This window comes from Miscanthus floridulus, chromosome 12, assembly GCF_019320115.1.
Source record: "Miscanthus floridulus cultivar M001 chromosome 12, ASM1932011v1, whole genome shotgun sequence".
NCBI lineage: Eukaryota > Viridiplantae > Streptophyta > Magnoliopsida > Poales > Poaceae > Miscanthus > Miscanthus floridulus.
In genome coordinates this window covers 32,005,487-32,031,881 of record NC_089591.1, presented here as the reverse complement: position 1 = coordinate 32,031,881, position 26,395 = coordinate 32,005,487, and the positions used below count along the sequence as shown (strand labels likewise).

The 26,395-nt window shown below is 44.2% G+C and overlaps 2 protein-coding genes across 5 annotated transcripts; one reads left to right on the top strand and one right to left on the bottom strand.

The window, feature by feature from the left end:
• Positions 1 to 1,448: 1,448 nt before the first annotated feature.
• Positions 1,449 to 4,815, top strand: LOC136497343 (deoxyhypusine synthase-like). Its single transcript, XM_066493142.1, has 7 exons — positions 1,449 to 1,770; positions 2,589 to 2,756; positions 2,943 to 3,161; positions 3,284 to 3,367; positions 3,491 to 3,596; positions 3,684 to 3,919; positions 4,505 to 4,815. Exons 1-7 carry the CDS (start codon positions 1,531 to 1,533, stop codon positions 4,589 to 4,591), a joined length of 1,140 nt encoding a protein of 379 aa, XP_066349239.1. The 5' UTR covers positions 1,449 to 1,530; the 3' UTR covers positions 4,592 to 4,815.
• A 4,253-nt stretch (positions 4,816 to 9,068) lies between these two features.
• LOC136497461 (uncharacterized protein At5g41620-like) lies at positions 9,069 to 14,452 on the bottom strand. 4 transcript variants are annotated; one of them, XM_066493266.1, is made up of 5 exons: positions 14,048 to 14,452; positions 13,484 to 13,543; positions 12,757 to 13,198; positions 12,562 to 12,681; positions 9,069 to 10,375 (listed from the first exon to the last, which is right to left on the bottom strand). In XM_066493266.1, the coding sequence occupies exons 3-5, from the start codon at positions 13,147 to 13,149 to the stop codon at positions 9,176 to 9,178; spliced, it is 1,713 nt and encodes a 570-aa protein (XP_066349363.1). In that variant the 5' UTR covers positions 13,150 to 13,198; positions 13,484 to 13,543; positions 14,048 to 14,452; the 3' UTR covers positions 9,069 to 9,175. The 4 variants fall into 4 exon arrangements, with proteins under 4 accessions (XP_066349363.1, XP_066349361.1, XP_066349362.1 ...); XM_066493264.1 differs by lacking the exon at positions 13,484 to 13,543 and having other exon boundaries at positions 14,048 to 14,451; XM_066493265.1 differs by lacking the exon at positions 13,484 to 13,543 and having other exon boundaries at positions 12,757 to 13,189; positions 14,048 to 14,451.
• Between the last annotated feature and the right edge of the window lie 11,943 nt (positions 14,453 to 26,395).

The following is a 26,395-nucleotide window of genomic DNA, read 5'->3' as shown; positions in this document are numbered from 1 at the left end:
CGATAACGCTGAGTTAGTTGTGTGGAGCACTGAAGTAAAAATACTACCTGTAAGTTGTCTCCGGTTTTGCATGGAGACACAAACAACGTCATCGTAGCTGATTGTTTGCTGTATTGTTTAAAAACTTGCAGAACCCGTGAAGACAACCTATCAAGCCATCTTAATCTCGATCCCTGCTGTTCTGATACGAAGATCAGATCCATATGTCCATGTCCGATATGAAGTCCTCGGAGCTCATGTCCGCGTCCGATGTCGATCCCGGTGCACGGGCATTAGGGTAGTTGTTGAAAAAAATAGTTACCCACCTCTTTTATTATGCAAAATAAAATAAGATAACCCTCTGAATTCTAATGTAAATTACCTACTCATGCCACTATGGTAGTTACTCTAAGTAACTCCTTAAATTTGCATATAAATTATGTGTCAGTATTACAAATAAAATAAAATAAAATCCATTAAGTCGACATTTAGATTATGAATATATGTTACTATGAAAACAGATTAAATAACCATAGGTTACGTTTTTCTATATTTCTAAATTACCTACCTCTATCATGTAAATATATAAAAAACTAAATTAAGCAAATACATCTGTCGTGATCAAGTATAAATGTATGAGAGATAATAGTATATTTCTATCAACATTCATAAAAAAATATTATGTTTTCAGCATTTCTATCAATATTGACATAAAAAGCTAATGTAAAGAAAACGTGCATGCATGATGTTCCATTGTACAGATCAAGTATTTATTTTTGAGATAGACATTCAAGTATAAATGTAGCATGAGCCATAAATATAAATTTAAATGTTTCAGCCATCATGACAAGGGGCTTTTTTGCGTTGTTTATGCCCCTAGCTACTTTGAAGGTCAGTGGTGGTTTCACCTTTATTTTTTAACTTTTTAATTTTACCATTGCATTTTTAAATTGGAAAATAATTAAGCTTTACATATTCAATTGAGAGCACCTAACCGTGTTAATTCAACTATAAAAGGCAAGCTTGCCCATGCAGATTTGCCCCTATTTTCCTTTGAGAAATTTGCGTTTTAACCACTATATATTTAGACACTAAGTATTTGGACAACATTGTGGTGCATTTCAAAAGATATTCTCTAGTATTTTTCTATTATTTAAAATTAATTTAATCAAAACTGTACTAACTAAGAGTGTGTAAATAAGGGACAAACCTTGACGTCAATTTCAAAAGATAGATAAGGGTAAAATCACAAAGTTAGAAAAGTGAGCCTACTAAATCATAGTCGGAGACCAGCTTGGAGTTCACGGTAGAGGCAAGAACACTATTGTCCCACATTAGGATAAGGGCAAAGATATAGGAAACACTACACGTGCCCAGCACAGCAAATCACTCAAAGAAGATATCAAGGACGACGCCTGAACTATAAAAAGGCACCACACCAGCGTGGAACACTGCCATGTCCAACCTGCTTTAATTTCCTTCCTTCTCGAAGCGAAAACCATCGAGCTTGGGCTCCGCCGGCTGTGTAGAGCTAGCTTTCTGCAGAAATCGATGGGTGCCGCACCGGAAGAAGGAGGTGTCCCTGCCCGGGACATGGTGGACGCCCTGGAAGACGTGCGCTCCATCCTGCTGAAACCGTCGGAGCGCCTCGACGACAAGCGCTTCACGAGGATCGCCGGCGCCGACTTCGACGACGCGGGCCTCGGCCTCGCGGGACTGCTCGCCTCGCTCGCGTCCACGGGGTTCCAGGCCTCTAACCTCGGCGACGCTATCGACGTCGTCAACCAGATGGTACGCACGTCACCCGCCTTATTTGCATGCCAAACTCGCTCGCACGGACGAGAATCCCACAAAAACTCTTCAGTACCTCATCGTCACGAAGCAAAACCGTCCTTTGGTTGCTTCCTCTGCTACAGGAAGGCACATCTCCTTCGTCTCAGCATTGACGGCTTAAAAAAAAAGTGTAACAGGATACAGAATTGACCAAAACGTAATGATACTATGATAGCAATAGCAACAGTTTGACCACCTTACATATATTGGAAAAATATTCAGTACAAACTACCTTTACGGTGGAAATGTGGAAAACGCCTTAAAACACACCCATATATGTACTTTGTGACAAAAGTCGACTTGAAAACTCGTTTTGTAAAAATTCATAAAAAATTTGACAAGTTAAAAATCTACTAGAACTACGAGCACATCTGTGGTACAGAAGCACTCTTGTAGACTGCTTTGCTTCAAAACCAGACCTACTGACAAGATACATAGATGTTCTGAAGTTTTGATCTAAACGAAACAGCTAGCGGACCGAAATGGCTCGGAATGTCTGATGTTTTCAATTTAGGCCTCATATGGAATGCAAAAATAAATTTCTTAAAAATTAGTTTGATTTCACGGTAAAAATACAGGAACAGAGAGAAAAAAAACGCCGTCCAAATAATGCCTTGATGATTGGACTATATAGTAGAGAGCAACATATATACAGTGTATATCTATCTGGCGCTAATTTGCTCTTTTTTCAGTTCTGCTGAGTGGATACTCTCCTTTTCAAGGTTCTTAACTATTTTATCATGCTCACCCTTTATCCTTTGCTTGGCTGGAACAAGTTGGACTGGAGGTTATCCCACGAGAAGCCAAGCGATGATTGTGCTGAAGCTGAACTTGATCCTGCATATAGAGAATCCGTGAAGTGCAAGATCTTTCTGGGCTTCACTTCTAACCTTGTGTCTTCTGGTGTTCGGGAGATTATCCGATTTCTTGCTCAGCATGGCATGGTGAATTCTCCAACTTACTGTATCGAAATTAAATTAGAAACAAGTTTAACTATCGCCCCTTTTGTGAATCAGTTTACAGAGTATGCCTAGATAGTACTGTGCTGAGATTGTCAGGTCATCAGATGCATCTATGTCTAGTTTCCTAATCCGTACATTTATTTCCTCCCACAAAATGTTTCTCTTCAGGTGGATGTTATCGTTACAACTGCTGGGGGTATAGAGGAGGATCTCATCAAATGCCTTGCGCCAACTTACAAAGGTGATTTCTCTTTACCTGGAGCTCTGCTGCGGTCCAAAGGACTTAACCGGATAGGAAACCTGTTGGTGCCCAATGATAACTACTGCAAGTTTGAGAACTGGATCATGCCAATCCTTGACAAGATGCTGCTGGAACAATCCACCGAAGTAAGCAAGCATTCCTTGACAAATGCAGCTTGAATATCACACACTGATGCATCCTGTTCTTCAAGAGACATGAGTATCCAAACAAGTTTTCATAGCCTCCATGATTTCTTTCTTGTCTGCAGAATGTTTGGACACCATCAAAGGTGATTGCTCGTCTTGGCAAAGAAATAAATGATGAAAGCTCCTACCTTTACTGGGCATACAAGGTAATTAACATACTAAACTAGTATTGGATTCAAACTTTTGTACTCTTATTACAAAGCAGCGAACACATGGGAACATCTCAAAGACTGAATCCACACATAACTGACTCATCAAAACATGAGCAGAACAACATCCCTGTGTTCTGCCCAGCATTGACCGACGGATCAATTGGAGACATGCTATTTTGTCACTCGGTCCACAATCCTGGTCTTATTGTTGACATTGTACAAGGTACGTTCCACTTGACTTGATTTCTATGCTTCTTCATTTTCCATTTTTTTTCTTTTTCCATATAGATCATGTTTGAAATCTTCATAGATGTACGGCTGATGAATACGGAAACCATCCACGCAATCCCAAGGAAGACAGGGATTATAATTCTTGGTGGAGGCCTTCCAAAGCATCACATATGCAATGCCAATATGTTGCGCAACGGTGCAGATTATGCAGTGTATGTCAACACTGCTCAGGAGTTTGATGGTAGTGATTCTGGGGCACGGCCTGACGAAGCAGTTTCATGGGGAAAGATCAAGAGCTCTGCAAAAACTGTAAAGGTATGTACATATATCCTTCAGCATGGTAACTTTTTCCTCTTATTACACACATCTTGTTGAACTTCCTTTTTGGCAATGTTCATGATCTGTAATGGGATCTGTTGATTCGTGTGTAAAAAGAATCTAGGTTTGCGATCAAAATTTGTCATACGAAAGATTTGACAAGCATAAATCAGGTAAAAAATTTACCATAGATTTGGCAAGTCAAATGTGAGTGGCTGCTAAGTTTTGGTAACAAACCAAATAACAGCCAAACTCATGACTTGTCAAACTTTGGCTTGGCATATTTTGGAAGCAAACCAAGCAAACCCTAAATGCATGATCTCTAACTGAATTCTAGTTTCGCATATTTTGGAAGCGAACCAACCCTAAATGCATTATCTCTAACTGAATTCTAGTTTTCTAAAATTGCTTGTTTCACATGATAATGTTGTCGAAGAAGGAAAATAAACAACAAAATACTTTTGGTGATAGACATTGATTGGATGATGGATGATTCTCTCACATGTACCATTATTTCTGTAACAAATTGTCATACATACAGCTAGAAAAGTAACATAAAGTTTCAAACATTTGAATTTGCAGGTGCATTGCGATGCGACGATTGCTTTTCCGCTTCTTGTGGCTGCAACATTTGCACGCAAGGTTCACGGCACTAAATCAACAAACTGAATCGAAAGGCAGTGAAATTAACTATGGCGCTCTAACTAGCTGAACTTTCCACATATGATGGTTGGGCTTTGGAGCATGAACTTTATTTACTTAAAGGGTGTCTCTTGGCTCGCATGCTATTTATACAGTATGTGTGAAATTTGTCCTTCATGTAATGTATGTATGATTTATTCATCTGAAACCATCGGGCTATTGCCATATAATAAAATTTGTGTGTACGTCAACATTTGTGTCCCTCTCTTCTAATTCTCGAATTGTTTTTTTAAGGACGACAAGAGATTTACCATCATTTTTATTAGATAGGAGACAAGTAAAATAAAAAGCTTACAACTTCACCAGCAACCTAACTAGGGATAACTTCACGCAAAACAATAAAAACAGTCGAAACTAAGACAAGAAAGGGAGAGGGGGCGGGGGGGGGGGGGGGGGGGGGTGTTACCACCCGACTAGAAAAAAAATCGAATTATTACAATGGAAAAAAATTCAAGCGGCCCAAGTATGCTTCTCCTGACAGAGAACACCCTGATCTCCACTTAGTCTTTTGGTTGCAGCCATGTGAGTTCAAATGAACTTGCGGCAGCTCTCCATTTTAACCCTCTTTAAATGTTGTCCATACTTCTTTTGGGTTGACACAAGTTGTTGTTTGTCAGACGTCACCTAAGATTCCCTACATCCTTGTTAGGTCGTCCCCAACGGCTAACTATTTGGCTAGCTATTCTGACATAGGCAGAGAAAAAGTAGGAGAAAGTAGTCACTGACGATGAACAAATATCTGATCTATTTCACATAGTCTAAGAATTTGAAAGAGAGAAATGTGGGTCCAATACTACATATAAAAATAAGAATGTATAAAATAGTCTTTACTTTTGTCTCTCACCTCCCGTAAACTAGCTACATAGACCATTGCGGACGCCGCACCCGCAATGGTATAAGTCCATTACTAGCTCTAAGCTAACCTCTACAATAGTGCTAGCTCTTAGCAATGGCTCATAGTATGATTAGATCCATATGACACTCTCACATAATTTTGGAATGTGTGTATGAGCCTAGCTCTTGATCAAGAGCTAGGCTTGTCTCTCTCTTCTATTAAAATATGAAAAAAATGCTAAGAGCCAGCTTATGAGTCAGCCATTGTGGGTGCCCTTAGAAGAATCAACTGTCAGCACATGCTTCAGCAGTTTCTCGTTGTCACTTCATGAAGAACTCACAGTGATTATGTTATACACATAAATCAACATGTATATTGTAAGATATATGTTCTCTTTAGAATAAACATTGAAGTTGAAAGGGCGAATGGCCTAAGGGATTGAATTAGGCTCTAAAAATTAAAGCAATAAATAACAACCTTAGCCTATGCAAATATATTTCGCCCATTTACACATAGAAACCTAAGACCAAAAATATCACACTAGGAAATTTTTGGGGCCATCATCATAATCATGTCCTTTGCAAGGTTCACACTAAGAGTAGCGGGTTCTCAAGTGAAAGTAATGTAAGAAAGTAAAATAGGTAAAGGGACAACCAGAATTTTTTTCCCCATGGTATTAGTTTGTTTCCACAATCCCCTAGTCCCCACCTAAGAGTCACTAAGACTCATTTTAGCTCCTTTGAGTCATGAAATCACAAGTTTCCACTAGTGCATAACTCTTCTATACTCCCGAATAGCGGATTTCAAACCATGTGCACTTATAGAAGCCTCCCAAAGAAACCCCAATAGTAACAAGTCTTCAACAACACCTTGATGAAAATCAAGCCAAGAACACCATATACACGAAAAGCACACTTTGACAATTGGCAATCTAGGCTTGGATGGCTCTCACACACTTCACAAAGTTTGCCTCCCTAGATAATCCGTCAGGTGTCACGGATTTTGCTTTTGCTCCCTATAAAGTAAAATAGGCAAAGGGATAATCCATCAGGAGTCACCACCGGATCATATGGCTCAGTACAGTGACTTGGCAAACTCAGCACAGGCACATGCCAACGAATTATCCATTGGGCATAACGAAGTCACCACTGGATCATACAATGCACACACAATAACTTGGCCACATGACACACAATCAAGACCGTCACAATGTTAGCACCGGAAAAAATGGTGCATATCAGTGGGCTGGCCACTTGACACATAGTCAAGTCTGAGCCTCACTGAATGATCCATCGGGTTGTCATGAAGCCACCATCGAATCTTAGTAGCCATGTTTCTGGAAGAGAACAAGGATGTGGAATAAGAACTAGAACTTCGGGCAATACTTTATAACACGGGAACGTAAATGTTCTTGAATCCGGAACGAGGAACATGGCCATGTCGACCCCCGCACCACTTCATCAAGGCTCCTTAAGGCCCCTCTTTGTTTGGGCTTTAAAACATGCTTTTGCTTTTGCAAAAGCCAAAAGCCAGCCAAAGAGGTGAAAAAGCAACAATTGTTTTAGGCCGAAAGCTGTTGTAGCTCTAATACAAAACTCAAAGCACCTCTCCCCAACTTTCATCTACTTTTGGGCCAAAAAATTACCCACCTGCCACTGGTTATGAAAGGTAACAATTCGTTTTTTCTTTATTTCTTTCCCATATGCGACATCTTTCCCACATCGGCTTTTGCAAAAGTCACAGCTCACAGCAGCTTTTGCAAAAGCTAGAGCTCAACCAAACACGCCCTAAGTCTAGTTGTGGCTCACCCTGTCCGCGTCGGTGACGAAGAGCTCCCACGTGGCAATGGTGTTTGGCGCAGCATGGCTGAGCAGCACCCTCCCATAATAGCTAGGGCTAAGTATTTATGGATGGCACGCCTGTTATGTGATGCTGATGACGCTGCAATACCGCCAGTCGGATACTCGGATGGAGGGATGAAGATAGCTCTTACGGCAACACGACATCACGCGCTTATACACTACAATGTGACATTCGCGGAGACAATGTGGCGGCAGACCAGGGGCAGATCTAGGACGGGGGCTGGGTGGGCTGTAGCCTAGGTCCATCCTATACAGTGCCCTGTACATATAGTGCCTGCTTCTTTAGTAGGGTCTCAAATGGACAAGGGAATTGAAGAAAAGCTTGTCCAACATCGGGTGAGGTAGTTTTGCCATGTCCAAAGAAGACCTCCAGAGGCACCAGTATATTGTGGAGTCCTAAGCCAAGCTAATAATATGAGGAGAGGTAGAGGAAGACCGAAATTGACATGAGGGATAATAAAAAGAGATTTGAAAGCTTGGGATATACCTAGAGATCTATGTTTGAATAGGAGTACTTGGAAAACAGCTATTGAAGTGCCTGAATCGTGACTTGGGGCTCTTGGTGGGTTTCAACTCTAACCTACCACAGCTTGCTTTGTAGTTAGGTAAAGAGAAAAAAGGCCTATTATGCACGATCAGTCTAGTTTGAATGGCAACTCCTGCAAAGATCATATATCAAGGTGTTGGATATCCAGTTGATTTTCTTGCTCATGTTTAACATGGTTAGCTCAGGCCTTATCTTGATCCAAGATCCGCCACTAGTGACAGTGTACCGGCGCAACTTGAACACGGGTTGGAGTGATGCCGGTGGCTTATGTGGGTTAGCCGCATAATTACGGTTCAGGCACGCGGCCTTGATGGTGAGATTTTTGTGGTTTGATAGTGCGGGTCAGTCCAACGGTGTGGTAGCATGGCCCACGCCACTTGCAAGTTGCAAGGCTAGAAACTACTATAGGGTTGCTTTATATTAAGGCCTAGTCCGTAATGGAGCTAGGCCTTAGGTAATAGGCCATGGCCCAAGTTGCAGGACCCACAACACACCTACTTGATCCTATATTCAACAGGCTAGACTCTCGTAGGCCGCTCCCGGGTTGTGGCCCGAGCTTCAGTTCCAGTCCTAAATGTCTCAAAGTTTCCACTCAAAAAAATGTCTCAAAGTTAGCAAACACATCCTTTTGTGATTTAGATGCTCTGCACTCCACGTTCCAATATTTTGTTGTAAGAAGTCAAACTTACCTCCCTTAAATTGGTTTCACATTTTTCTAAGTTAAAACAATTTTTCCATGAATTTTCTAATATTAAATCAGATTTAGTATTTTTAAATGCATATTCATCCTAGAACATTATTTGAATAACTTTTAGAAAGTTTACCTCTACAGTTTTTTTAAGTCTAATTTACCTATATGAACTATTGTGAAACTCCAGTTTACTCGTCTTGTCACTGACATGGTGCAACGTATGACGGTAGCACTAGCACCATATCAGTCAAAACAGCTTATAATAAAGAGATAAATCAGATAGGTTCTAATTGAGTGAGATAAATTGGACACACGATAGTGAAGGAGGTCACATGAACATTTTTCCTTTTGTTTTATATTTCCGGTCACTTTTTTATAAACTATTTCCGGTCACTTAAATGGACATTAACACACATACAAGACCTCGGAATCATGAAAGTCCACATGAACACACCAGCCCTGTAACCCAAACTTTCAAGAGCTCAAGACATTTACCAGGGGAAAAGACATCCAGAGAACCATCACTATATATATATTCTTGAACAGTTGGATCTTAGCATCAAACAGCGATCCATATGACACATTAATTTTAAATTTTCTTCATGTCCAATTTATCTTACAAGCCACAATACTCTTTTTCAGCATTTTCTCTACCTTGTGACAGGATGAACCCCGACCCAGCCAGCATCTGCTCTCTGAGATTCTTGATTGCCAGATACCTCTCCTCATCATGATCCAAGGTCAGCATTCCGTTGCTACACCCTTCTGCCCAGTCTCCCTCTAGTTCTTCATCCATGTCCCGAAAGCTTTGCTCTAAACGCCACGAGTTCACGCCATCCATCCCTCTATCCGAAAATGATTCATGCCTTGATGCGCTCCTCTGCCTGCCTTTAGAGGAAGGAGTGTAGCTCCAGGTGTATGTCCTGTTGATGCCATCGACGTTCAGCTCAATCGAGTGTATATCACTGCCTTCTGATGCATCATCTTCGCTGCAGTTTCCACCATTTCTGTCAGGAACTACATCAGTTGCAGCGGCGCCATTTTCAGATGCATGGGACAGTTGCATTGGATCATTCAATGGCTCCTGCTCTTTCTTCGTATCCAGATAAGCTTGGAGTTCATCGTGCAGCTGATTAACAGCTGCATTTTTCTCCTCAAATTGAAGCCGTGCTTCTAACAGCTTCATCTGAACCCTTTGTTCACGCCACTCATCTGCAAGTTGAAGCATCTCACGCTCTTTCTGGAGCTCTTCTTGTGCCTTCTCGGTTTCTCTCTTCAGTGCCTGCACCTCAGCTTTGTCCTCATCAATGCCTCTGATGAGCTCGTTGCAGATCTTCTCAACTCTTCCTTTAGATTTCCTTTCCCTTTCAAGTTCTTTCGTCACTTCCTGCAGTGAGGCTTCAGTGTTGGCTAAGGCAATGCTCAACTTCTTGTTTGTCTTCTCGGCTCTTTTCCTTGACTTCTTCTCAGTGTCTAGCTCTGAAACTATAAATTGGAGAGCATTTGCAACCTTCTCCTTTTGTTTTACCTTCCACGATTCCATTTCTTCTGTAAGTTGCTTCTTTAAGCTCTCAATTTCAAAGGAATCAGATTTCTGTTCTTTGATTAGCTTTCTAACATGAGAACGAGCAACATCAAGCTCTGAACGTAGAGCAGAAATGAGTGATACACTTGACGGATTCAGTTCTCCAGGTCCCCATATGTGGGCAAGTACTTTTACCAGCTCCTTAGATGCAATCAAGCTGTTCTGCAGATCCTGTAGGTTCACAGTTTTGTCAGGACATCTTGAAACATCGTCTTGAGAGAATGTACCAACCTGAAACAGATTAACAAAGCTTTAGTGCCTTCAAGTGAGAAGTGCTATCATTCAGCAATATTTTATCCCTTACACAGCAACTAGTGACTGCCATTTCACAATCTTTAGACAGTGTTCAGCATGTAAGAAATAAATCTTACTGGAGCAATTTATTTTACACAATATTGGTGACTTGTATAACTGAATTTCTGCATGAAACAACCCAGTACACATGTACTTTGACACATTGTCAAGCACTCATGACTCATGAGCTATTTCTCAAACTTTGTCAGATTTTTGAAGCCTGATAAAGTTGCTCTTGGTAGATTTACAGAGTGATCCCGCACATTCAGAAAAATTAATACACCAGTGGTATGTCTTCCGTTGTATTCGTAGTTAAGAAAAAATGCCAATTTAAGCGCAGATACAGTATATTAATATCCCTTATCAAAAGAAAAGCAGCATGACTGAAACTGAATCCCTTGCCCCGGAACAAGAAAAACAATCTAAAACTGAAACACGTGCAAGCCACATAATCAAAGATCTCTGAGGTTGTCCTGGTCCTCAAAGCTCAAGTAATTGTTTTCTAATCTAATATTAGCTTCAACTAACCTTGCAACCATCCAATTTGCCTTCTCAAGGTTCCAAGATTGTTTAAAACTCTTAGGCTTAGCTAATGTGTTTACACTATACCTAAAAGGCAACTACTTCTCAATAGCTAATCTTCGCTAACAGCCTACACATGAAGAAAGTATCATTGAGCCACTTCATCAGTACAATAAACAATTAAGCTGGTACAAGCTAGCTCATAGCCAGTTGCAGAAGTGGACAAGATGCATGTGCATATCAAACTGTTTCCTTGGAGATGGGCCTCACATTTCCTCAGCTTTTATGTTTACAGAATCAACTTTCACTTAAAGGTGTCTTACATTGGATGAGGCATCAAAAGTTTTCGCATTTTTGAAGCGAAACATTCCTTTTTACATGCAGCTAGGTGGTGGGCGTTGTCTAAATTTATAAGTAGCTTCTGAACTCAGCAATCGGTATTGATGCAATGGACGATTAAGATAACAATTATCAGATGGTCATACAAATTCTTCCATTGAGTTCTGGAGAAGCATACCAGATTTTGCCAACCGAATTTGTGTGTTAATCTCGAGCAAAGTGTAAAAAGTTAATTGCTTGTTTGTTGTTTCAAGTTGAATATTCCTTATTCTTACAACTAGCAAGGTATTTAGCATCACGGGTAGCTTGGAAACTATATAAGACAGCCTATTCAGGCAAATTACCCTTTATATGTTTTGTCCAATTACTGCAAAATTGCAGCTAGTCACTTCAATAGTGACTGAATCAAGAAACTATATAGCTTTAGGCGTTAGCCGTTAGCTAAGCTTTCCTGTTTACAAAATGCACTTAAAGGTGTACTTCATTGAAGGAGGAGGTCAAAAGGTTTCGCTTTTCAGAAGTAAAACATTCTTTTTTTACACACAACTCGGGCGGCATTGTTCAAATTTATAAGTAGCTTCAGAACTCAGCAGTTAGCACCTATGCAGTCCACTATCCAGATAACTATTCTCAGGTGGCCATAATAATGCTTCCTTGGACTTGGAGGCATGGAATAGCATATCAAACTCATGGAAACCATCTTGTGTACTACGTTGGAATAAAGCGTTCAAAGTATCGCCCTTCTGAAGCTACAGCTTTATTTCCTTACAATTAATTAGCTCGCTATGCACTATCAATAGCTGGAGGACTTCACTTTTTTTAAATCATAGCTGGGGAACTCACTCAACTCAGAGCCTATGTAAGTATGCAGGCAGTTGATCCTTCATTTTCTTTGGTTAATAAATTACTAAAATTTGCTTCTATTCACTTTGAAACTCAGCTAAACCAGTCATTAGTTCGCTGCTCAACATAAAGTAACCACATGTCCCAATCACAACATAATACAGACAGTATAGTGCACAGAAGTTTTCACAATGTTTCTGGCAACCATTTTCTGGACGAAAGCTTCCACATAGGACAGAATTGAACTTATTTAGATTTGTAAACTGTAAAAAGCTCTGTCAGACACAAACATGACCCAGTGCACTAACCAAACAGAATATTCAAAAAAGAAAACAAAACAACATTTGCTCCAACGGAACAAATACAACTACAAACAAGAGATTTATTTAATTTAAGATAGTAGTTGCCGGTTTCCTTACCTCCATTGCACTGCCGTTGCTCATCATATCTGCCGAGAGCCACAGAGCGTGGCCGTTGCGCCGACTTCCCTTACCATCAGCCTCCAAGATCTTGCTCTTACTTCTTGACCTCTTGGACACCTAAAATCACAACACTAATTGATCAGCCACGCAACAGAGCCGGCAATTGGGACAACAGAACATCAGAGCACCCACCTCCGTGGAGGCGCCGCTCCACGGAACCAAGCACCGGCGCGCCGCCGCCGCGTCCCCTTCAAGCAGACCGCTGTCCATGTTCTGCCAGAACGCGTCGACGAGCCTCCTCGCGGACGCGGACGCGGACGGCCGCGTCCCGTCGGCGAGGCGGTTGCCGCCGCCACGGCAATGCCGGCTCCGGGACGACTCCGACATGTCCCCGCCGGCGCTGGTCCGGCGCCGCGGCAGCAGCACCGCGGGCCGCCTGGACCGCAGCCTCCTCCCCGCCGCCGGGTCCGAACCCCCCGACGACGACACCGCGCGGCGCTTCCGGATCTTTATGGCCAGCCTCACCGCCGCCGCCGCGGCAGCCTCGTCAGCAGCAGCTCCTTCCTCCGAATCCCACCTCGGCATTGCAAGCTGCCAAGATTCTTCTTGCTGCCTCCTCCTCCTCCTCCTCGTCCTGCTCACCAACATCAACCAGGAAGAAGCAGAGAGCAATGCGAGTGCAGTGAGTGCTCAGTGTCACCGGTCGACTGATGCGGTCAAGAAGGAATAAGAAGCAATATGATGACAAGACTGTCACATCAAACCGATCAAAAGGGAAAGAGAAACAAGGCGAAAGCAAAAGAGGTAAAGGATGGAATCGATGCAGCTTTAAAAGAAGGAATAAGAAGCAGGGGAGGGGAGGGGAGGGGAGCAAGAACTGGCGAGCAAAAGAGGATGTGACCATCACAAACAGACGCACCTTTATTAAGCACGGAGCGCCATTGGGATTTGGGAACCAAGATTCGTCCCCCCGTCTCACCTTTGAACAGACCAGAGCAACGAACCAAACGATAATCGTCTCGAAAATGCGCGTAAAAGGAGGGGGGGGGGGGGGGGGGGGGGGCAATTTTGCAGTGGGGTTGTCAAAGATTAAAATGTGCTTGATTCGCAAAATGAAAATGGCAAACAGACGGCCCGTTCGTTTGGCCGTGACATATCGTAAATGAATTTCAGTTAAAATAGTATTTTTCTTCTACACAAACAACGATAAGAAGCTGTCTCTCCTGCTCCTAAAGAAAAGGAGAAGGACACAGCTTTCGCAGAGACCGAGGAACACAGAGTTCCAAGGACCCAAGAAACCAATGGAAATCTACACACACCGACGTGAGTACTGCCCCCCAACGAACGTCGGCACCAGAAGGCAAGAGCCTCGAGATCGCAGAGAAAAAGCATGGGGAAACCCAAAGGGAAAAAGGCAGAAGAAGAAGAAGCAGCAGCAGCAGCAGCCAAGAGTTGGCTGGCATGGAAGAGCAGAGTGGCATACCCATTGATGAGCTGCCTGGCGTCCCTGTCCGTGCTCGGTCGATCAGCAGCTGCGAGTGCTGCTGACTCTGGCCGGTGCTGCCATCATGAGGCTTTGGAGCTTCTGCTCAGGCGCATCGCATCGCAACTCGCACGAGTGGGGTGGGGAGATGGAGATGGACGGACGGGGGACAGGGATGATGGGGCGGGCGTGTGTCAGTGCGCCCCCCGCGTAGTACTGCTGCGTATCGTGTACGCGTGCGTGTATGTGTCGATCTGCTCGAGGCCAGGGCCGGCCGGGCAGCGCGCGTGAGCTGTCCCTCCCTGCCGAGGGTGGTGCCTCGTATGATTGGAGCTTGTCGGAACGGCTGGCTGGTGGTGGTGGAGCATGGACGGATGGACGTACCCTACGGCCGCCGTGAGGGGTCTGGGGAGACGAGGGATAGGCGGGCGAGGTGCGGAGCACGAGTAGGGGGGAGTAGGACGGCGGCGTGCGGCGGGCTCCTGCTGGCTGCTGCGCTGTACGCTCCCGGACTGGGGGCCCGGAAAGAAGAGAATTTTATTTTATTTTTAACACTTTTTTAAAATTATTTTCAAATCTGACCGTATTTAAATTTTTTTTTAAATCTAACACTTTTGACCGTCCTTATTCGCATGGCGCGGCGAATTCAAGGTGCCGCGGCATGCATGTGGGCGTGGCGAGGCTACCAACATAGCAGCGACCAGGGCCGCTGACTGGAGACATGGCCCAACTCTGTCGCGCCACAGATTACGGCGCGTCGGGACTATCGTGTCACGCATCACGGCACGGCAGCCCCTTTCTACAGGGCTGGGCCCGACCTCGCTTCCCTTTCTCTCTCTCACTCGACCCGTTTGAAGCAGAGCCGCCTGCCGCGCAACCACGTCGGCCGCCCGCCGCGCCATGCATGCCGGCCGCCCGCCGCCCACGCACACCGGCCGTACGCCCGCCACCACCTCACTGCCGTGCCGCCGCCACCCTCACTGCCGCGCCGTCGCTGTACACCACTCCCAACTGCCGTGCACCCCTCCCTCTATCCCGCGTCTACCCGCCGCCACCGCCGAGGCCAGTGCCCGCGCCTCCCCCCGCGACCACCCGCCTCCCGACTCGGTCTAGCGTGCCACCGCCACGAGGACGAGCGCACGCTGCTGCCGCGAGGATGAGCGACGCCGCCGCTACGAGGACGAGAGCACGCTGCTGCCGCGAGGTACTCCCCTTGTGTATTTGTTGATTGAATCGACATTGTTGTTACTTAGGGTTAAGATGCAAAATTAGTTTGAATGATTAGTTAGTATAGTAAGTTAGTACAATAAGTAAAGTTAGTATAGTTAGTAAAGTATAGTTAGTAAAGTTAGTTAGATTAGTTAGTATATGTAGTATAGTAAGTTAGTATAGTTAGTCAGTTTAGTTAGTACAGTTAATGAGTCTAGTTAGTTATTGTATTTAGTATAATTAGTTGTTGTAGTTTGTCTTGTATAGGTGTTAATATTAGATTAGTTAGTATAATTATAGTTAGAATATGTATTAATATTATTATGGACAGTACGTACGACAATTTTGATGACTTGATGAAGTTTCTTGAAATGCTTTTGTAGATGGATTGTTGTGTTAGAGTTTTTTACGGAGAAAGTATTAGGAGAGAAGATATGTTTGAGGATATGGAAGAAGAATTAGAATGGTTTGATAAACCTCCTAGCTTCAACGACCTTTGTGTCCGTTTAAACGTAAAGTTTGGCGGTGATTTCACACTAAAGGGGAGGTTTGATACTGAAAAGACTAGGGCGCACTATGTCCTGATGCCCTTGCGCGACCCTGCTCATTGGTCCCGCTACAATAGGGTACTCCAAGGTTCCAATGTACCCATGGCTAAAGTGGTGGTGGAGAATGGGTACAGGATGCAAGGTGTCTAGAACGGGCCGTCCATTATCGGTATTGGAGGCAATGAACAAGAATTGGGGGTCGAAGGGGAAGCAACTCAGGGTAACATGGATTTAGATGGTCAGTTGACAGAGGAGCAGTTTCATTCAACTCAAGTAGGTTGTATAAGCAATGACTTCGATATGAACGAGTTCGAACTAGAAGAGTGAAATGTCCTTGTTTGGTTTTGGTAATTGAGTGACAACCTAGGTAGACTAATTGTGTTTATGTGAGATACACAGGTGATTAGTCCACAGGTACATGTGTGTGAGCAACATATGCCATGAAGGTGAAAATGGCTTGGAAATGTTGCAAAGCTCACACATGTGATGATGAAGGAGCTTAAATGCACGTGAGACATGACATTGAGTCATGTGATCAAGGTGGAGAAGATCAAGACAAGACTTGGCTTGATGGACCAGTTGCAAGCGTGAAGGGCAAGTCGAAGGCTATGGAGTGATGGACCGCATGGCGGTGAAGCTTGAGCAAGACTTGGCGCCGATGGACGATGGCAACGGTGAAGAGCAAGTGAAGTCAAGATCGATGAACCAATATGATCACGTGATGATATGAAGTGGATCATATCATTGTTGATCGTGTTGGTGCATGTGTTGCATCGATATTGGAGGAGATGGAATGGAATGCGCAAGGCAAAGGTATAACCTAGGACATTTTATTTCACCGGTCATAGGTGTGTAGATAAGTTTATGACCGGGTTTAGGATAGATGGCCATACTATCAAGACGGGCAAACTTGTTTGCATATCGGTCATCTAGTGCCACTCGAGTGATCTAACTTTGCATTGTCGCTAGGATCGAGTGGCGTGGCAAGTTGAGTGGCTAACATCCTTTGGGAATTGATTATGAAAATGCTAACACACATACACATGATGGTGTACACTTAGTGGTGTTGGCACATTTACAAAGGAGGTGGTGTTTGCAGGGGTGAGATGGGTTTAGGTCCCTCTCTCCCTCCCGCCGAGCAAGCTCGGCGGGATTCGGCGCTTTCGGGAAAATGGAATGCCTATTTTCTATTGCGCCGGATGCAAATTCTTGGTGGTTAGCACATTGGAGCAAGGGTGAAGAAGTTAGAAGTGAAAATGAGTTGGTCGCGAAGATGCTGGCGTCGATCAACTGACCGGACGCTGGATCTGAATGCACCGGACGCAGGCAGGGTCCGGTCAGGCTGACGTACGATGACGCAGAAGCTAGAGTGTGACCGGACGCTGGCTGCGCCCGATCAAGTGTGACCGGACGCGTCCGGTCGAGGTCGGTACCTTACTGGAAACGACCAGACGCTGGGGGTTCAGCATCCGGTCAGTTGAAAGCTGCTGCGTCCGGTCAAGTCAAATGACCATTGGAACCGGGGCACGTGGCCGTTTGCGGGCGACTGGACGCTGAGGTCCAGCGTCCAGTCAACACGACCGGAGCGTCCGGTCGGCCCGACCGTTGCCCAGTGAAGGGGTAACGGCTAGTTTAGCCCTTGGGGCTATAAATAGAAGTGGCCTTCGGCCATGGCTGGTGTGGAGCACCTTAGGGGACTTTGTGTCTAAGCTTGAGAGTGCTTAGGAGCCCTCCATCTCACACATACTTGATAGCGATCATCCGATTGTGTGAGTGAGCGATTCTAGTGCGATTGCATCGTGAGGTTGCATCGAGTGGCACTAGGTGATCGAGTTGCAAGCTGGTGGTGCTTGTTACTCTTGGAGGTTGCCACCTCCTAGACGGCTTGGTGGTAGACTCCGTCGAAGCGCGCAAGAAGCTTGTGCGGCGCTCCGGAGAAGTGCTTGTGAGGGGCATTGTGCTCGCCCCGCGGGAGCCGCGAAGAGCAACTCTAGTAAAGCGTGTCATTGAGCTACCCTCACTTCCGGAGTAGGTTCTTACGGCGCCCGACGTGTGGGCTTAGCGGGTGATGCTAATTAGCCGCCGAACCACCAAGTGAGCGGTCGACATAACAGGGACTAGCGTGTTGGCAAACACGTGAACCTCGGGAGAAAAATCATCGTGTCAACCTTGTTCTTCCCGTTGGTTTGCATCCCTATTACATAAGCTTGCCATTACTTTTATATATATTAAGCTTGTGTAGTTGCTCTTGTAATTAGATAGCTTGTGTAGCTTGCTAATTACCTTCTTGCTTGTGTAGCATAGAAGTAGCTCCCTTGCGTGGCTAATTTGGTTTTAGTAACCTTGTTAGTCACATTGCTTAGTTTGTGTAGCTAAGTATTTGCGCTCTCTAATTAGGCATTGGTTGCCTTGTTATTGAGCATTGCTAGTGAGCTTAGTTAGCTTTGTGCTTTTGCTTACTAGCATGTGTAGGAGCTCCCTTGTTGCTTAAAGTACTAGAGGCATAGGTTTGTGTGACCTTGCTCCTAGTATTGGTTAGGTGAGCTCTAACTAGCTCGGCACCTTTGTTGCATAATTGTTATCTTTGTAAGGTGCTAGTGAACATTTATAGTGGGGTATAGTCTTGGCTAGACCGATAGTTTTAATTCCACATTTGTATCGGTTAACCGACGCGATTAAGTTTTAGAAAAGACTATTCACCCCCCTCTAGTCCACCATCTTGACCCTTCAAAGAGGAGGAGCAGGAGGAGGAGGACATGATCGGTGATGTAGTTAGCAGTGATTCAGACGATTCAGATGATGACCAGGGAGGTAGACATGCTATGCCCACACCGGTTGATGCCATGCCAGTACCTGTTCATAGTATGCCATTACCAGTACCAACTGAGGTTTTCCATGCTATGCCGTCTTAGGGTAGACTAGTCATAGATTTGTCAATAGATGATACCCCCTATGATTCATGGGGTAGAATTAGCGAAGGCCAGTAGTATGTTACATCACCACCTTAAATAGCGACAGAGCTTGAGCAACTAAGGTCGATGAACGTACCTTTCAGGGGCGTTCCAAACTATAGGGATGTCAACATGATGGATATGGCAGTTTGTGACACCGGTCTCCAGATGTGTAGAAAATCATTGTATGACCATGAGAAAGAAATCCTTAGTAAGGAGATGATAGTCAATACAATGTCAGAGAGAAAGCTCTTCCTTCAGGACTATGCTGTGTACCACCATAGGCTGTACAACATCACTCATTCAAACCAGGAGGTGAGGTACCCACGTGATATGTAAAAACGGTTGTATGTGGAGGTTAAATGCACAAAAGAGACAGAGTGATGGCAAGTGGAGGATAAGTAAAGTGGTCGAACCCCACACTTTCCTAACAAATAGGGGGAAGAAAAATCATCAGCAGCTCACTGCATATTACCTTGCTCGTCGTATATTGGGGCTCGTTGATGACAATAATGATATTTCGTTGTCTTCGTTACAACAGTCCATATCTAGATTCGTTAAGTATGATGTGAAGTACGGAAAGGCTTGACGTGGTAAGCAAATTTCCTTGGCGATTCATTGGAGTAGTTGGGACGAAGCGTACAACAGGGTGCCCCGCATCTTATGTGCAATGCATTACTATAACCCTGGCTTGAAATGGTTTGTGGACACCAGAGGAATTTATTTTCGAGGCCCGTTGAGGCATGACTTGCATCGTGTGTTCTAGTCGTTCGCACAAACGGAACATGCATTCCAGTTTTGTCGGACAGTCGTACTTGTTGATGGCACTTTCCTGACAGGAAAGTACAGGAAAGTATAGGCAAGGGTCCTGCGGAGCACGACATTGAGGAGGACGAGGATGAGGAGGACGAGGAGGAGGACTACGATGAGATTGGGATGTCTCAGCTTGGTGATGCACTATTTCCTACACAATTCGACGAACAGGTACTTGAAACAACCCTTCGCCATATACGTCATAATTACTTAAAATTATAAGTAATGATGCCTATATTGTAATTGCAGGGTCCTATTTACACTCAGCAGTACCGTCGGGTGTACCGCCAGCGAGACCGTACCGACGTTGGGTTCACCCTTAACGTGCTGCCTTCACGTCCAAAGAGGCAGCGACGTCCGCGGTACCCATATACTCCTGGGTTGTAGGAGTTCTTTAGGATGACATGGTGCACTTGTACTCGGACACCCATATACTGATGGAACATGTATATCGAGTAATGTCGAACTTATGTATTGATGAACTTGTGTCGTAGTTATGACTTGCTGAATTTATGTCGAACAGAGGTATTATCGAACTTGCGATGAACTTGGGACGTGTACAAGTTAGTATTGCTGAACTTGTGTATTGATTGTCTCGTGCACTTAACCTTCCTGCTGACCTATTCGTTAAACCAACACGACGAAATAACTTGGCTCATGTGAGAACATAACAAAAGTTACATTTGCTACCGCTTTGACTGCCGCGCCATGGCTAGGGGCGCGTTAGCCTTGCCACACCATGGCGGCTGGCGCGTTAGCCTTGCCACGCCATGGCGGCTGGCGCATCAGCCTAGCCGCGCCGTGGACGGTGGCGCGGCAAACCCATGCTGGGCGCTGGCCAGACTCTCTTCTGAGCGCATCAGCAAGAGCAAGATTTTGATGCACATAATTTAGGGGTTTCAAAAGATTTCAATGGTGCGAACAACTTTTTATTTATCTTTTTTTTTAAAAATAGAGCATACACATGACACAAGGGCATTAGTGATTGGTACAGTCTTGTAGATAATGTTTGGACAAGATGGGTACCAAACTAAAAGGAATATGCGTGTCATGTCTCATGGCTAAAGTTTTATGAGATAACACAATGTCTGTTATAAAAATTAAACAATGTTTGTTACATGGGTACAATACATAAATTGTTCAAATGAAACACAATGCAGCACCGAGAAAGTTCTACTATAATACAAATACCAAATCTAAAGCATTGAACTAGCACACATATACCAATCCTCTACCATACCTCTACCAATCCTCAGTCTGAAACATATTGAGTAAGCAACTCGTCATTCGAGTACCAGTCCTCTACCACTACCTTGTTGTTGTGGCTAGGCTCATCTGCATTGCCCTGATCTGCCTGTCGTCTATAGTAAGCTGCCTTTGCTTCACTTGTAGCCTCTGCGGCCTGAGTCAAGAATGCATCCTCCTCCGTCTAGCTCATGTGGCTAGGCTCACCTGTATTGCCTTAATCTGTCTATCGCTTGTAGTAAGCGGCCTTTGCTTCATCTGTGGCCTCTGCGGCCTGAGAGAAGAACACGTCCTCCTCCGCCTGTAAGCCCTCCTCTACTAGAGCGATAAGCTCGCTCAGTCTGCCAGTGTCGTCCTTATCCTCCTCTGTCTACAAGCCTGTCTCAGCTAGGGCGATGAGATCGCTCAACCTAGTAGTGTCGTCCTCATCCTCGTCCCCATCATCGGCCAACACAATCGGAGATTGGATGGTGTGACCAGCTCGCGTTCTGTGCTCATCTAACTTCTTTTCCTCATATCTTGCATGGGCCATCTCTGCGGCATGGTCCTCACTGCACCAATCCCTTCATGTATAAAATGCAACCAGTTAGCAACGCGATTATATTATATTTAAAATCAGACAACAAAAATAAAAAGGCTTTCAAGCACCCACTGGCACACAATGCAACAACATGGTCATTTAAGACCTGCATCTGTATCTTGTCTCCTCCCTTACCTCCTTCCTTGCCCTCTCCTTCTCTAACGCCCTCCGTCTCTCTAACCCCCATTTGTCAAGCCTAACATCGATCGGGTTACGAATACCGCGTTGTCTAGCAAACTTACACGTCTTTTTTTGTGTTGTTTAACGAATAGATTGGCGTAGTCAGGTCCATATCCCCTCTTCCGTGTAATTACTTGCCTCCCCTTCAGTTCATCCAAGAACTTAGCTTGACCATCATAACATTCCCACCTACATTTTCTAGTGCTCTGTTCAAATAAAAAATTATATCATATATGTCCTAGCAAAAGAAATAAAATATGATTTTATGTTTACCATAAAAATAACCAACCTCATCATAGTCAACCATATGGCCGCAATAATGGCCTATTCCAAGCTCTAAAGGGACTAGACCATAGTTGGATTTAACACCACATTCGCACATGACTGGAGGTGCTTTGTAAATTAACCTTTCTTTCTTCTTTTCCTTTGCCTTTGGTGGCTCGGGCCATTGATTCTTAGGACCGTAGAGCCACTCATTAAAACGACACTTCACAAATCCATAACGCTACAAGAGAATACATTAGTACACGCACACATATAGATATAAACATATAAATAGATACACTTTCCACTTACTTCGTGCTTGTTCGGACACACAAACTCCAACGTATTCTCAAGGTTTATCACAGCTCGATCTTCGCATTTGCACAGAGGAGGTTCCTCGAGTCGTCAAACTGTGGCTAGGTGCTTCTCCTTAGCCGTCATTAGCGGGGGTTAGGGGGGGTGGAACCCACCGCTGGAAGTGCTTACGTGGATGTCTCTCTCTACACCAATGGTCGAAAAAGAGGTACCTAGGGTCAAACTTGTCTGCACCGTCGATCCACTAAAAGAAAAAACACCTTTCATGGGCCTACACAACAAGATTCCAATAAAATATTAGTAGCCTACTTACATTAAAATGACTGCACGTGTAGAAGCAACACGTCGTTGTGTCTGGATGTCTCGATTGAAACACGTCGGCCGGAAAACCACAGTCACAGTTAGGGACAGGGAGGCCAGGAGGGACGGGGGTATCTTTGCTAGACGCGTCGGGGTATAATTCTCGAGGACGACCCCATTTTCGCCAAAACTCCTCCCAATACATGTCTTGCATCTAACAAGACGGTTTTAATTTAACAAACAAAAATCAAAACATCACAAATTAATGTCAATGAGATCCATTTGCATTACAACAAATAAAATATAACCTACACTTTGGTGCAAACTCTATCTTAGATGTAAACATGCAAACTATATAAAAACTATACTCTGGTCACTAAAAAATAAAATTTGGTACATCAACAGTGTGTCCATATATTTATTCACATATAAAAGTTCAGATGCAAACTTAAACAAGCAAAATTCATATAAAAATTGACCTTAGAATACATTGTGATCATAATTCTAACTAACCAATTAACCTTAACATTGACAATCCTAATCCAAATCCTTCAATCCAATGTTCTAACGAACTCATATTTTCCTCCATACCCTAACTACTCATTTAAATCCTTCGATCCACCGTTGAGGCCGAGGAAGAGCTTCATTACCTTGACAAGGCCGAGGAGGAGCTTTCGGGAAGGTAGGGAGGGGGCCGACAAGGAAGGGTGCGACCAGCGGCTGCCGGCGGCGGGCGTGGGCTAAGGGCGCGGGCGTCTGGAGGCGGCAGACACGTGAAAGGGAAAGAAAGGAATGTAGAGAGAGCCACGTCGTGGGCCTTTACTAGGCCCTACCACGCCGTGCGAGATGGTGCGTCGGTGCCGCGCCGTGATCTGTGGCGCGGCAGACCTGGACCACGTCACCGGTCAGCGGCCCTGGTCGCTGCCACGTTGGCAGCCTCGCCGCGCCCCCATACATGGCGCAGCAGCTTGAATTCGCCACGCCATGCAAATAGGCGCGGCAAAAAGTGTTAGATTTGAAAAAAAAATTTAAACAGTGTCAGATTTGGAAATAGTTTTAAAAAGTGTTAAAAAATGGGGCCATGGGGGTGGCTGCCAGGCTCAGCACATGCGCCGTACCGTTGCGGTTTCTGTGCCCTAGGTGTTTTCTTTACCCCTATGCACGTTTAAACATGCTTTTACTTGATATTTTAGATGTGACCATTTGATATTTTAGGAGACTCTAGGTTTAGTCTAATTCATCTTTCTTACTTGGACAAAAATAAGCATGTAATTGTCCTATCAATTTATTGGAATTCCTCCCTCCTTCGCAACAAATAACAATTATCATCGTATGGTCATAAAAAATGCTTCCATAGAGTTTTGGAGAGGCATACTTGATCGCAAAACCATTTTGTGTGTTCATACTTAATATCAAGCAAAGTGTAATTGCTTATTTCAAGTTGAAGATTCCTTATTCTTACAACTAGCATGGTTTATATTTAGTATCTTTATAGAAAAATGCATAAACATCTACAGCATCAAGCTAAAATCGTTAGATATACCGTGAAATATGTTTTGACAATGCATTTAGACATTATACATGTTAATGTATTTTTTATTAACTTAGTTAAAGTTCAAAAGTTTAACTTAATACAAAACAAAAATGACTTACAAACGGTTAGTTGATAACTATCACTTTATTAAGAGTGGTAAAAAGTTGTAAGATGTAGAGTGGTAGACCTTTGGAAGCACACAATGATCCCAAAAAATCTGCCACATTCATTCTCCAACTTTGTTTTGCTTGATGTCATCACTAGGCCCACCCTCCGTCTTCCTCACACACCCGTCATCTTTCTCCATCATTGCCCATATCCACATAACCTGACCCTTGTGCTCTCTGGTATCCTTCTTGATCACCACACTGCCTCATTGTTAGCCGCCACCTCCGATCCTGTGGCTTTGATGAGGCTTTATCACTCAACACCATTCCAACCCCGTGGACTCTCACACCATTTCAATCTGATGCTCTCCTACTACATGGTGTTGTCTCACCGACAACCGCTAGCCACTAGGTTGATTAGCTCCATATCCTTTCATTTAGACTCAATAGCCACAAAATTCTAAAGTTCTAACATAAATTATAAACCTTGAAGCCACCTATCTCCGCCAAGCCCCAAATGCTAAAAATTTGTTGTCCGTCTATACAAATCATTGATTTATCTATATTAATACTTGGTCTCTGTTTGGATCTCATTCTTATAGTAATTCTAGATAGTGATATAGTATCTGGATTCTAGATTAAAAAAATCAGATGTGTTTGGATCTTATTTTTATAGTGTTTATGATCTTTGCAAAATGAGAATCTCCAAATATCAAGATTTAGATAGATAGTTGGATTCTAGAATCTTATTATATATGCAAAGTATTTAGATTCATTCTTATTTTTCTTAGAAGATGCAAAGGGATCTTCTTTTCATCCCCATTATTCTTACTTCATCGACTTCTACATTTTAGTTTTCCATTTGTTGAATTCTCCTTTCCAGAACTGGCAAATGCCATCTCTACCATGCGATTAATTGGCAACATTGTTTTCTTATATGAAACATAGTACACACAAAAACTTACTAAGCACATGTCCACTTATATCTCTATAAATCCATGCACACACACTCTACCATATGAAAATCTCAAAAAAAAACATCTAGGTCCACAACCTTGAAATTGATGAACCATCAAATGTGTCTCGTTATTGACAAGCACGTCAGTTAGCATTAAAAAATAGCAAAAAATTAATCACTCGCGCTGAGTGTGATACTCAAATCCTTGGAGTATATATAGGTTACACCATAAGAAACATAATCAACTAAACTATATATTCAGGTTTGTTACAAGGGTTAATTCGAATGCTGCCATTGTAACTCTTCGAGTTTAGAAATATACCATTACAATTCGTGATATTGTAAATATGTCATTGTAATTCCCGTGAAACGTGATTCATGCCATTAAGTACGTTTGCAACGACTTGTGGCCCACCTTGCAGGCGTACGTATACGGAAACATTTTTCGTATGGCCGTATTGCCCTTGCCTCATCCGACTTACATGAGGAGTCAAGGTCGCTCGCGGCTCGCTTTGCTTTCTTTCTCGGTCTTTCTCTCGTCTCTTCTCTCCCCGTCCCCGAACCCTAACCCAACAACCAGAGTCGGCGGCGGCGCAGGCGAGTCGGCTCGACGGCAGCGGCGGCGCAGGCTGTGCAGGCTCGACGGAGGCTGTGCAACCTGTGCAGGCGACGATTCGTGCCTGGAGCAGGTGGTGGTGGTGAAGGAGATTTGATTCCCCAAGTCTGCACATCGATTTGAGCAAGATGATAGACTTCCCCGCGACCGGCGAGCCGTGTGGGAGCAGTTCGTCGGCCATGGCTGGCAACAAGGCCAGGTAATCTCTTAACTCTTGCAAAATCTTCCCTCGGTATGACTAGAGTAGTTGGGGATCAGGGACGGATTTACCAATCTCTGTATTTGCAAGTACATGAACATACGAAGAAGACGAGGGCCGTGCGAGGTACCGCTGCTGGGTTATTGGGCAGCATCTACGCTTTGCGAGATGAGAGAGGCAGCTAGTAGCTGATGTTTTAAGGTAGCGCGCTAGCTAGTTCATGGAATCTTCCGGGCCTGGTCGCTGTAGTGGCACTCTTCGTCGTCATGGCGGCGGCCGCGGCCGCCTCCGCCGCCGACGATGCTCAGCTGCTGGAGCAGTTCAAGGAGGCCGTGCCGAGCCAGGCAGCCACGGGCCTCAGCGGGTGGAGCGTCAGCGACGGCGCCTGCAAGTTCCCAGGCGCCGGCTGCAGGGCCGGTCGGCTCACGTCGCTGTCCCTTAAAAATGTTAGTTGTAGACTTGAAGAGATATTGTGTTTATAATCTTTCTGCAATAAACATCTTTTATGACTCATTGCTTTTTGTTTGAC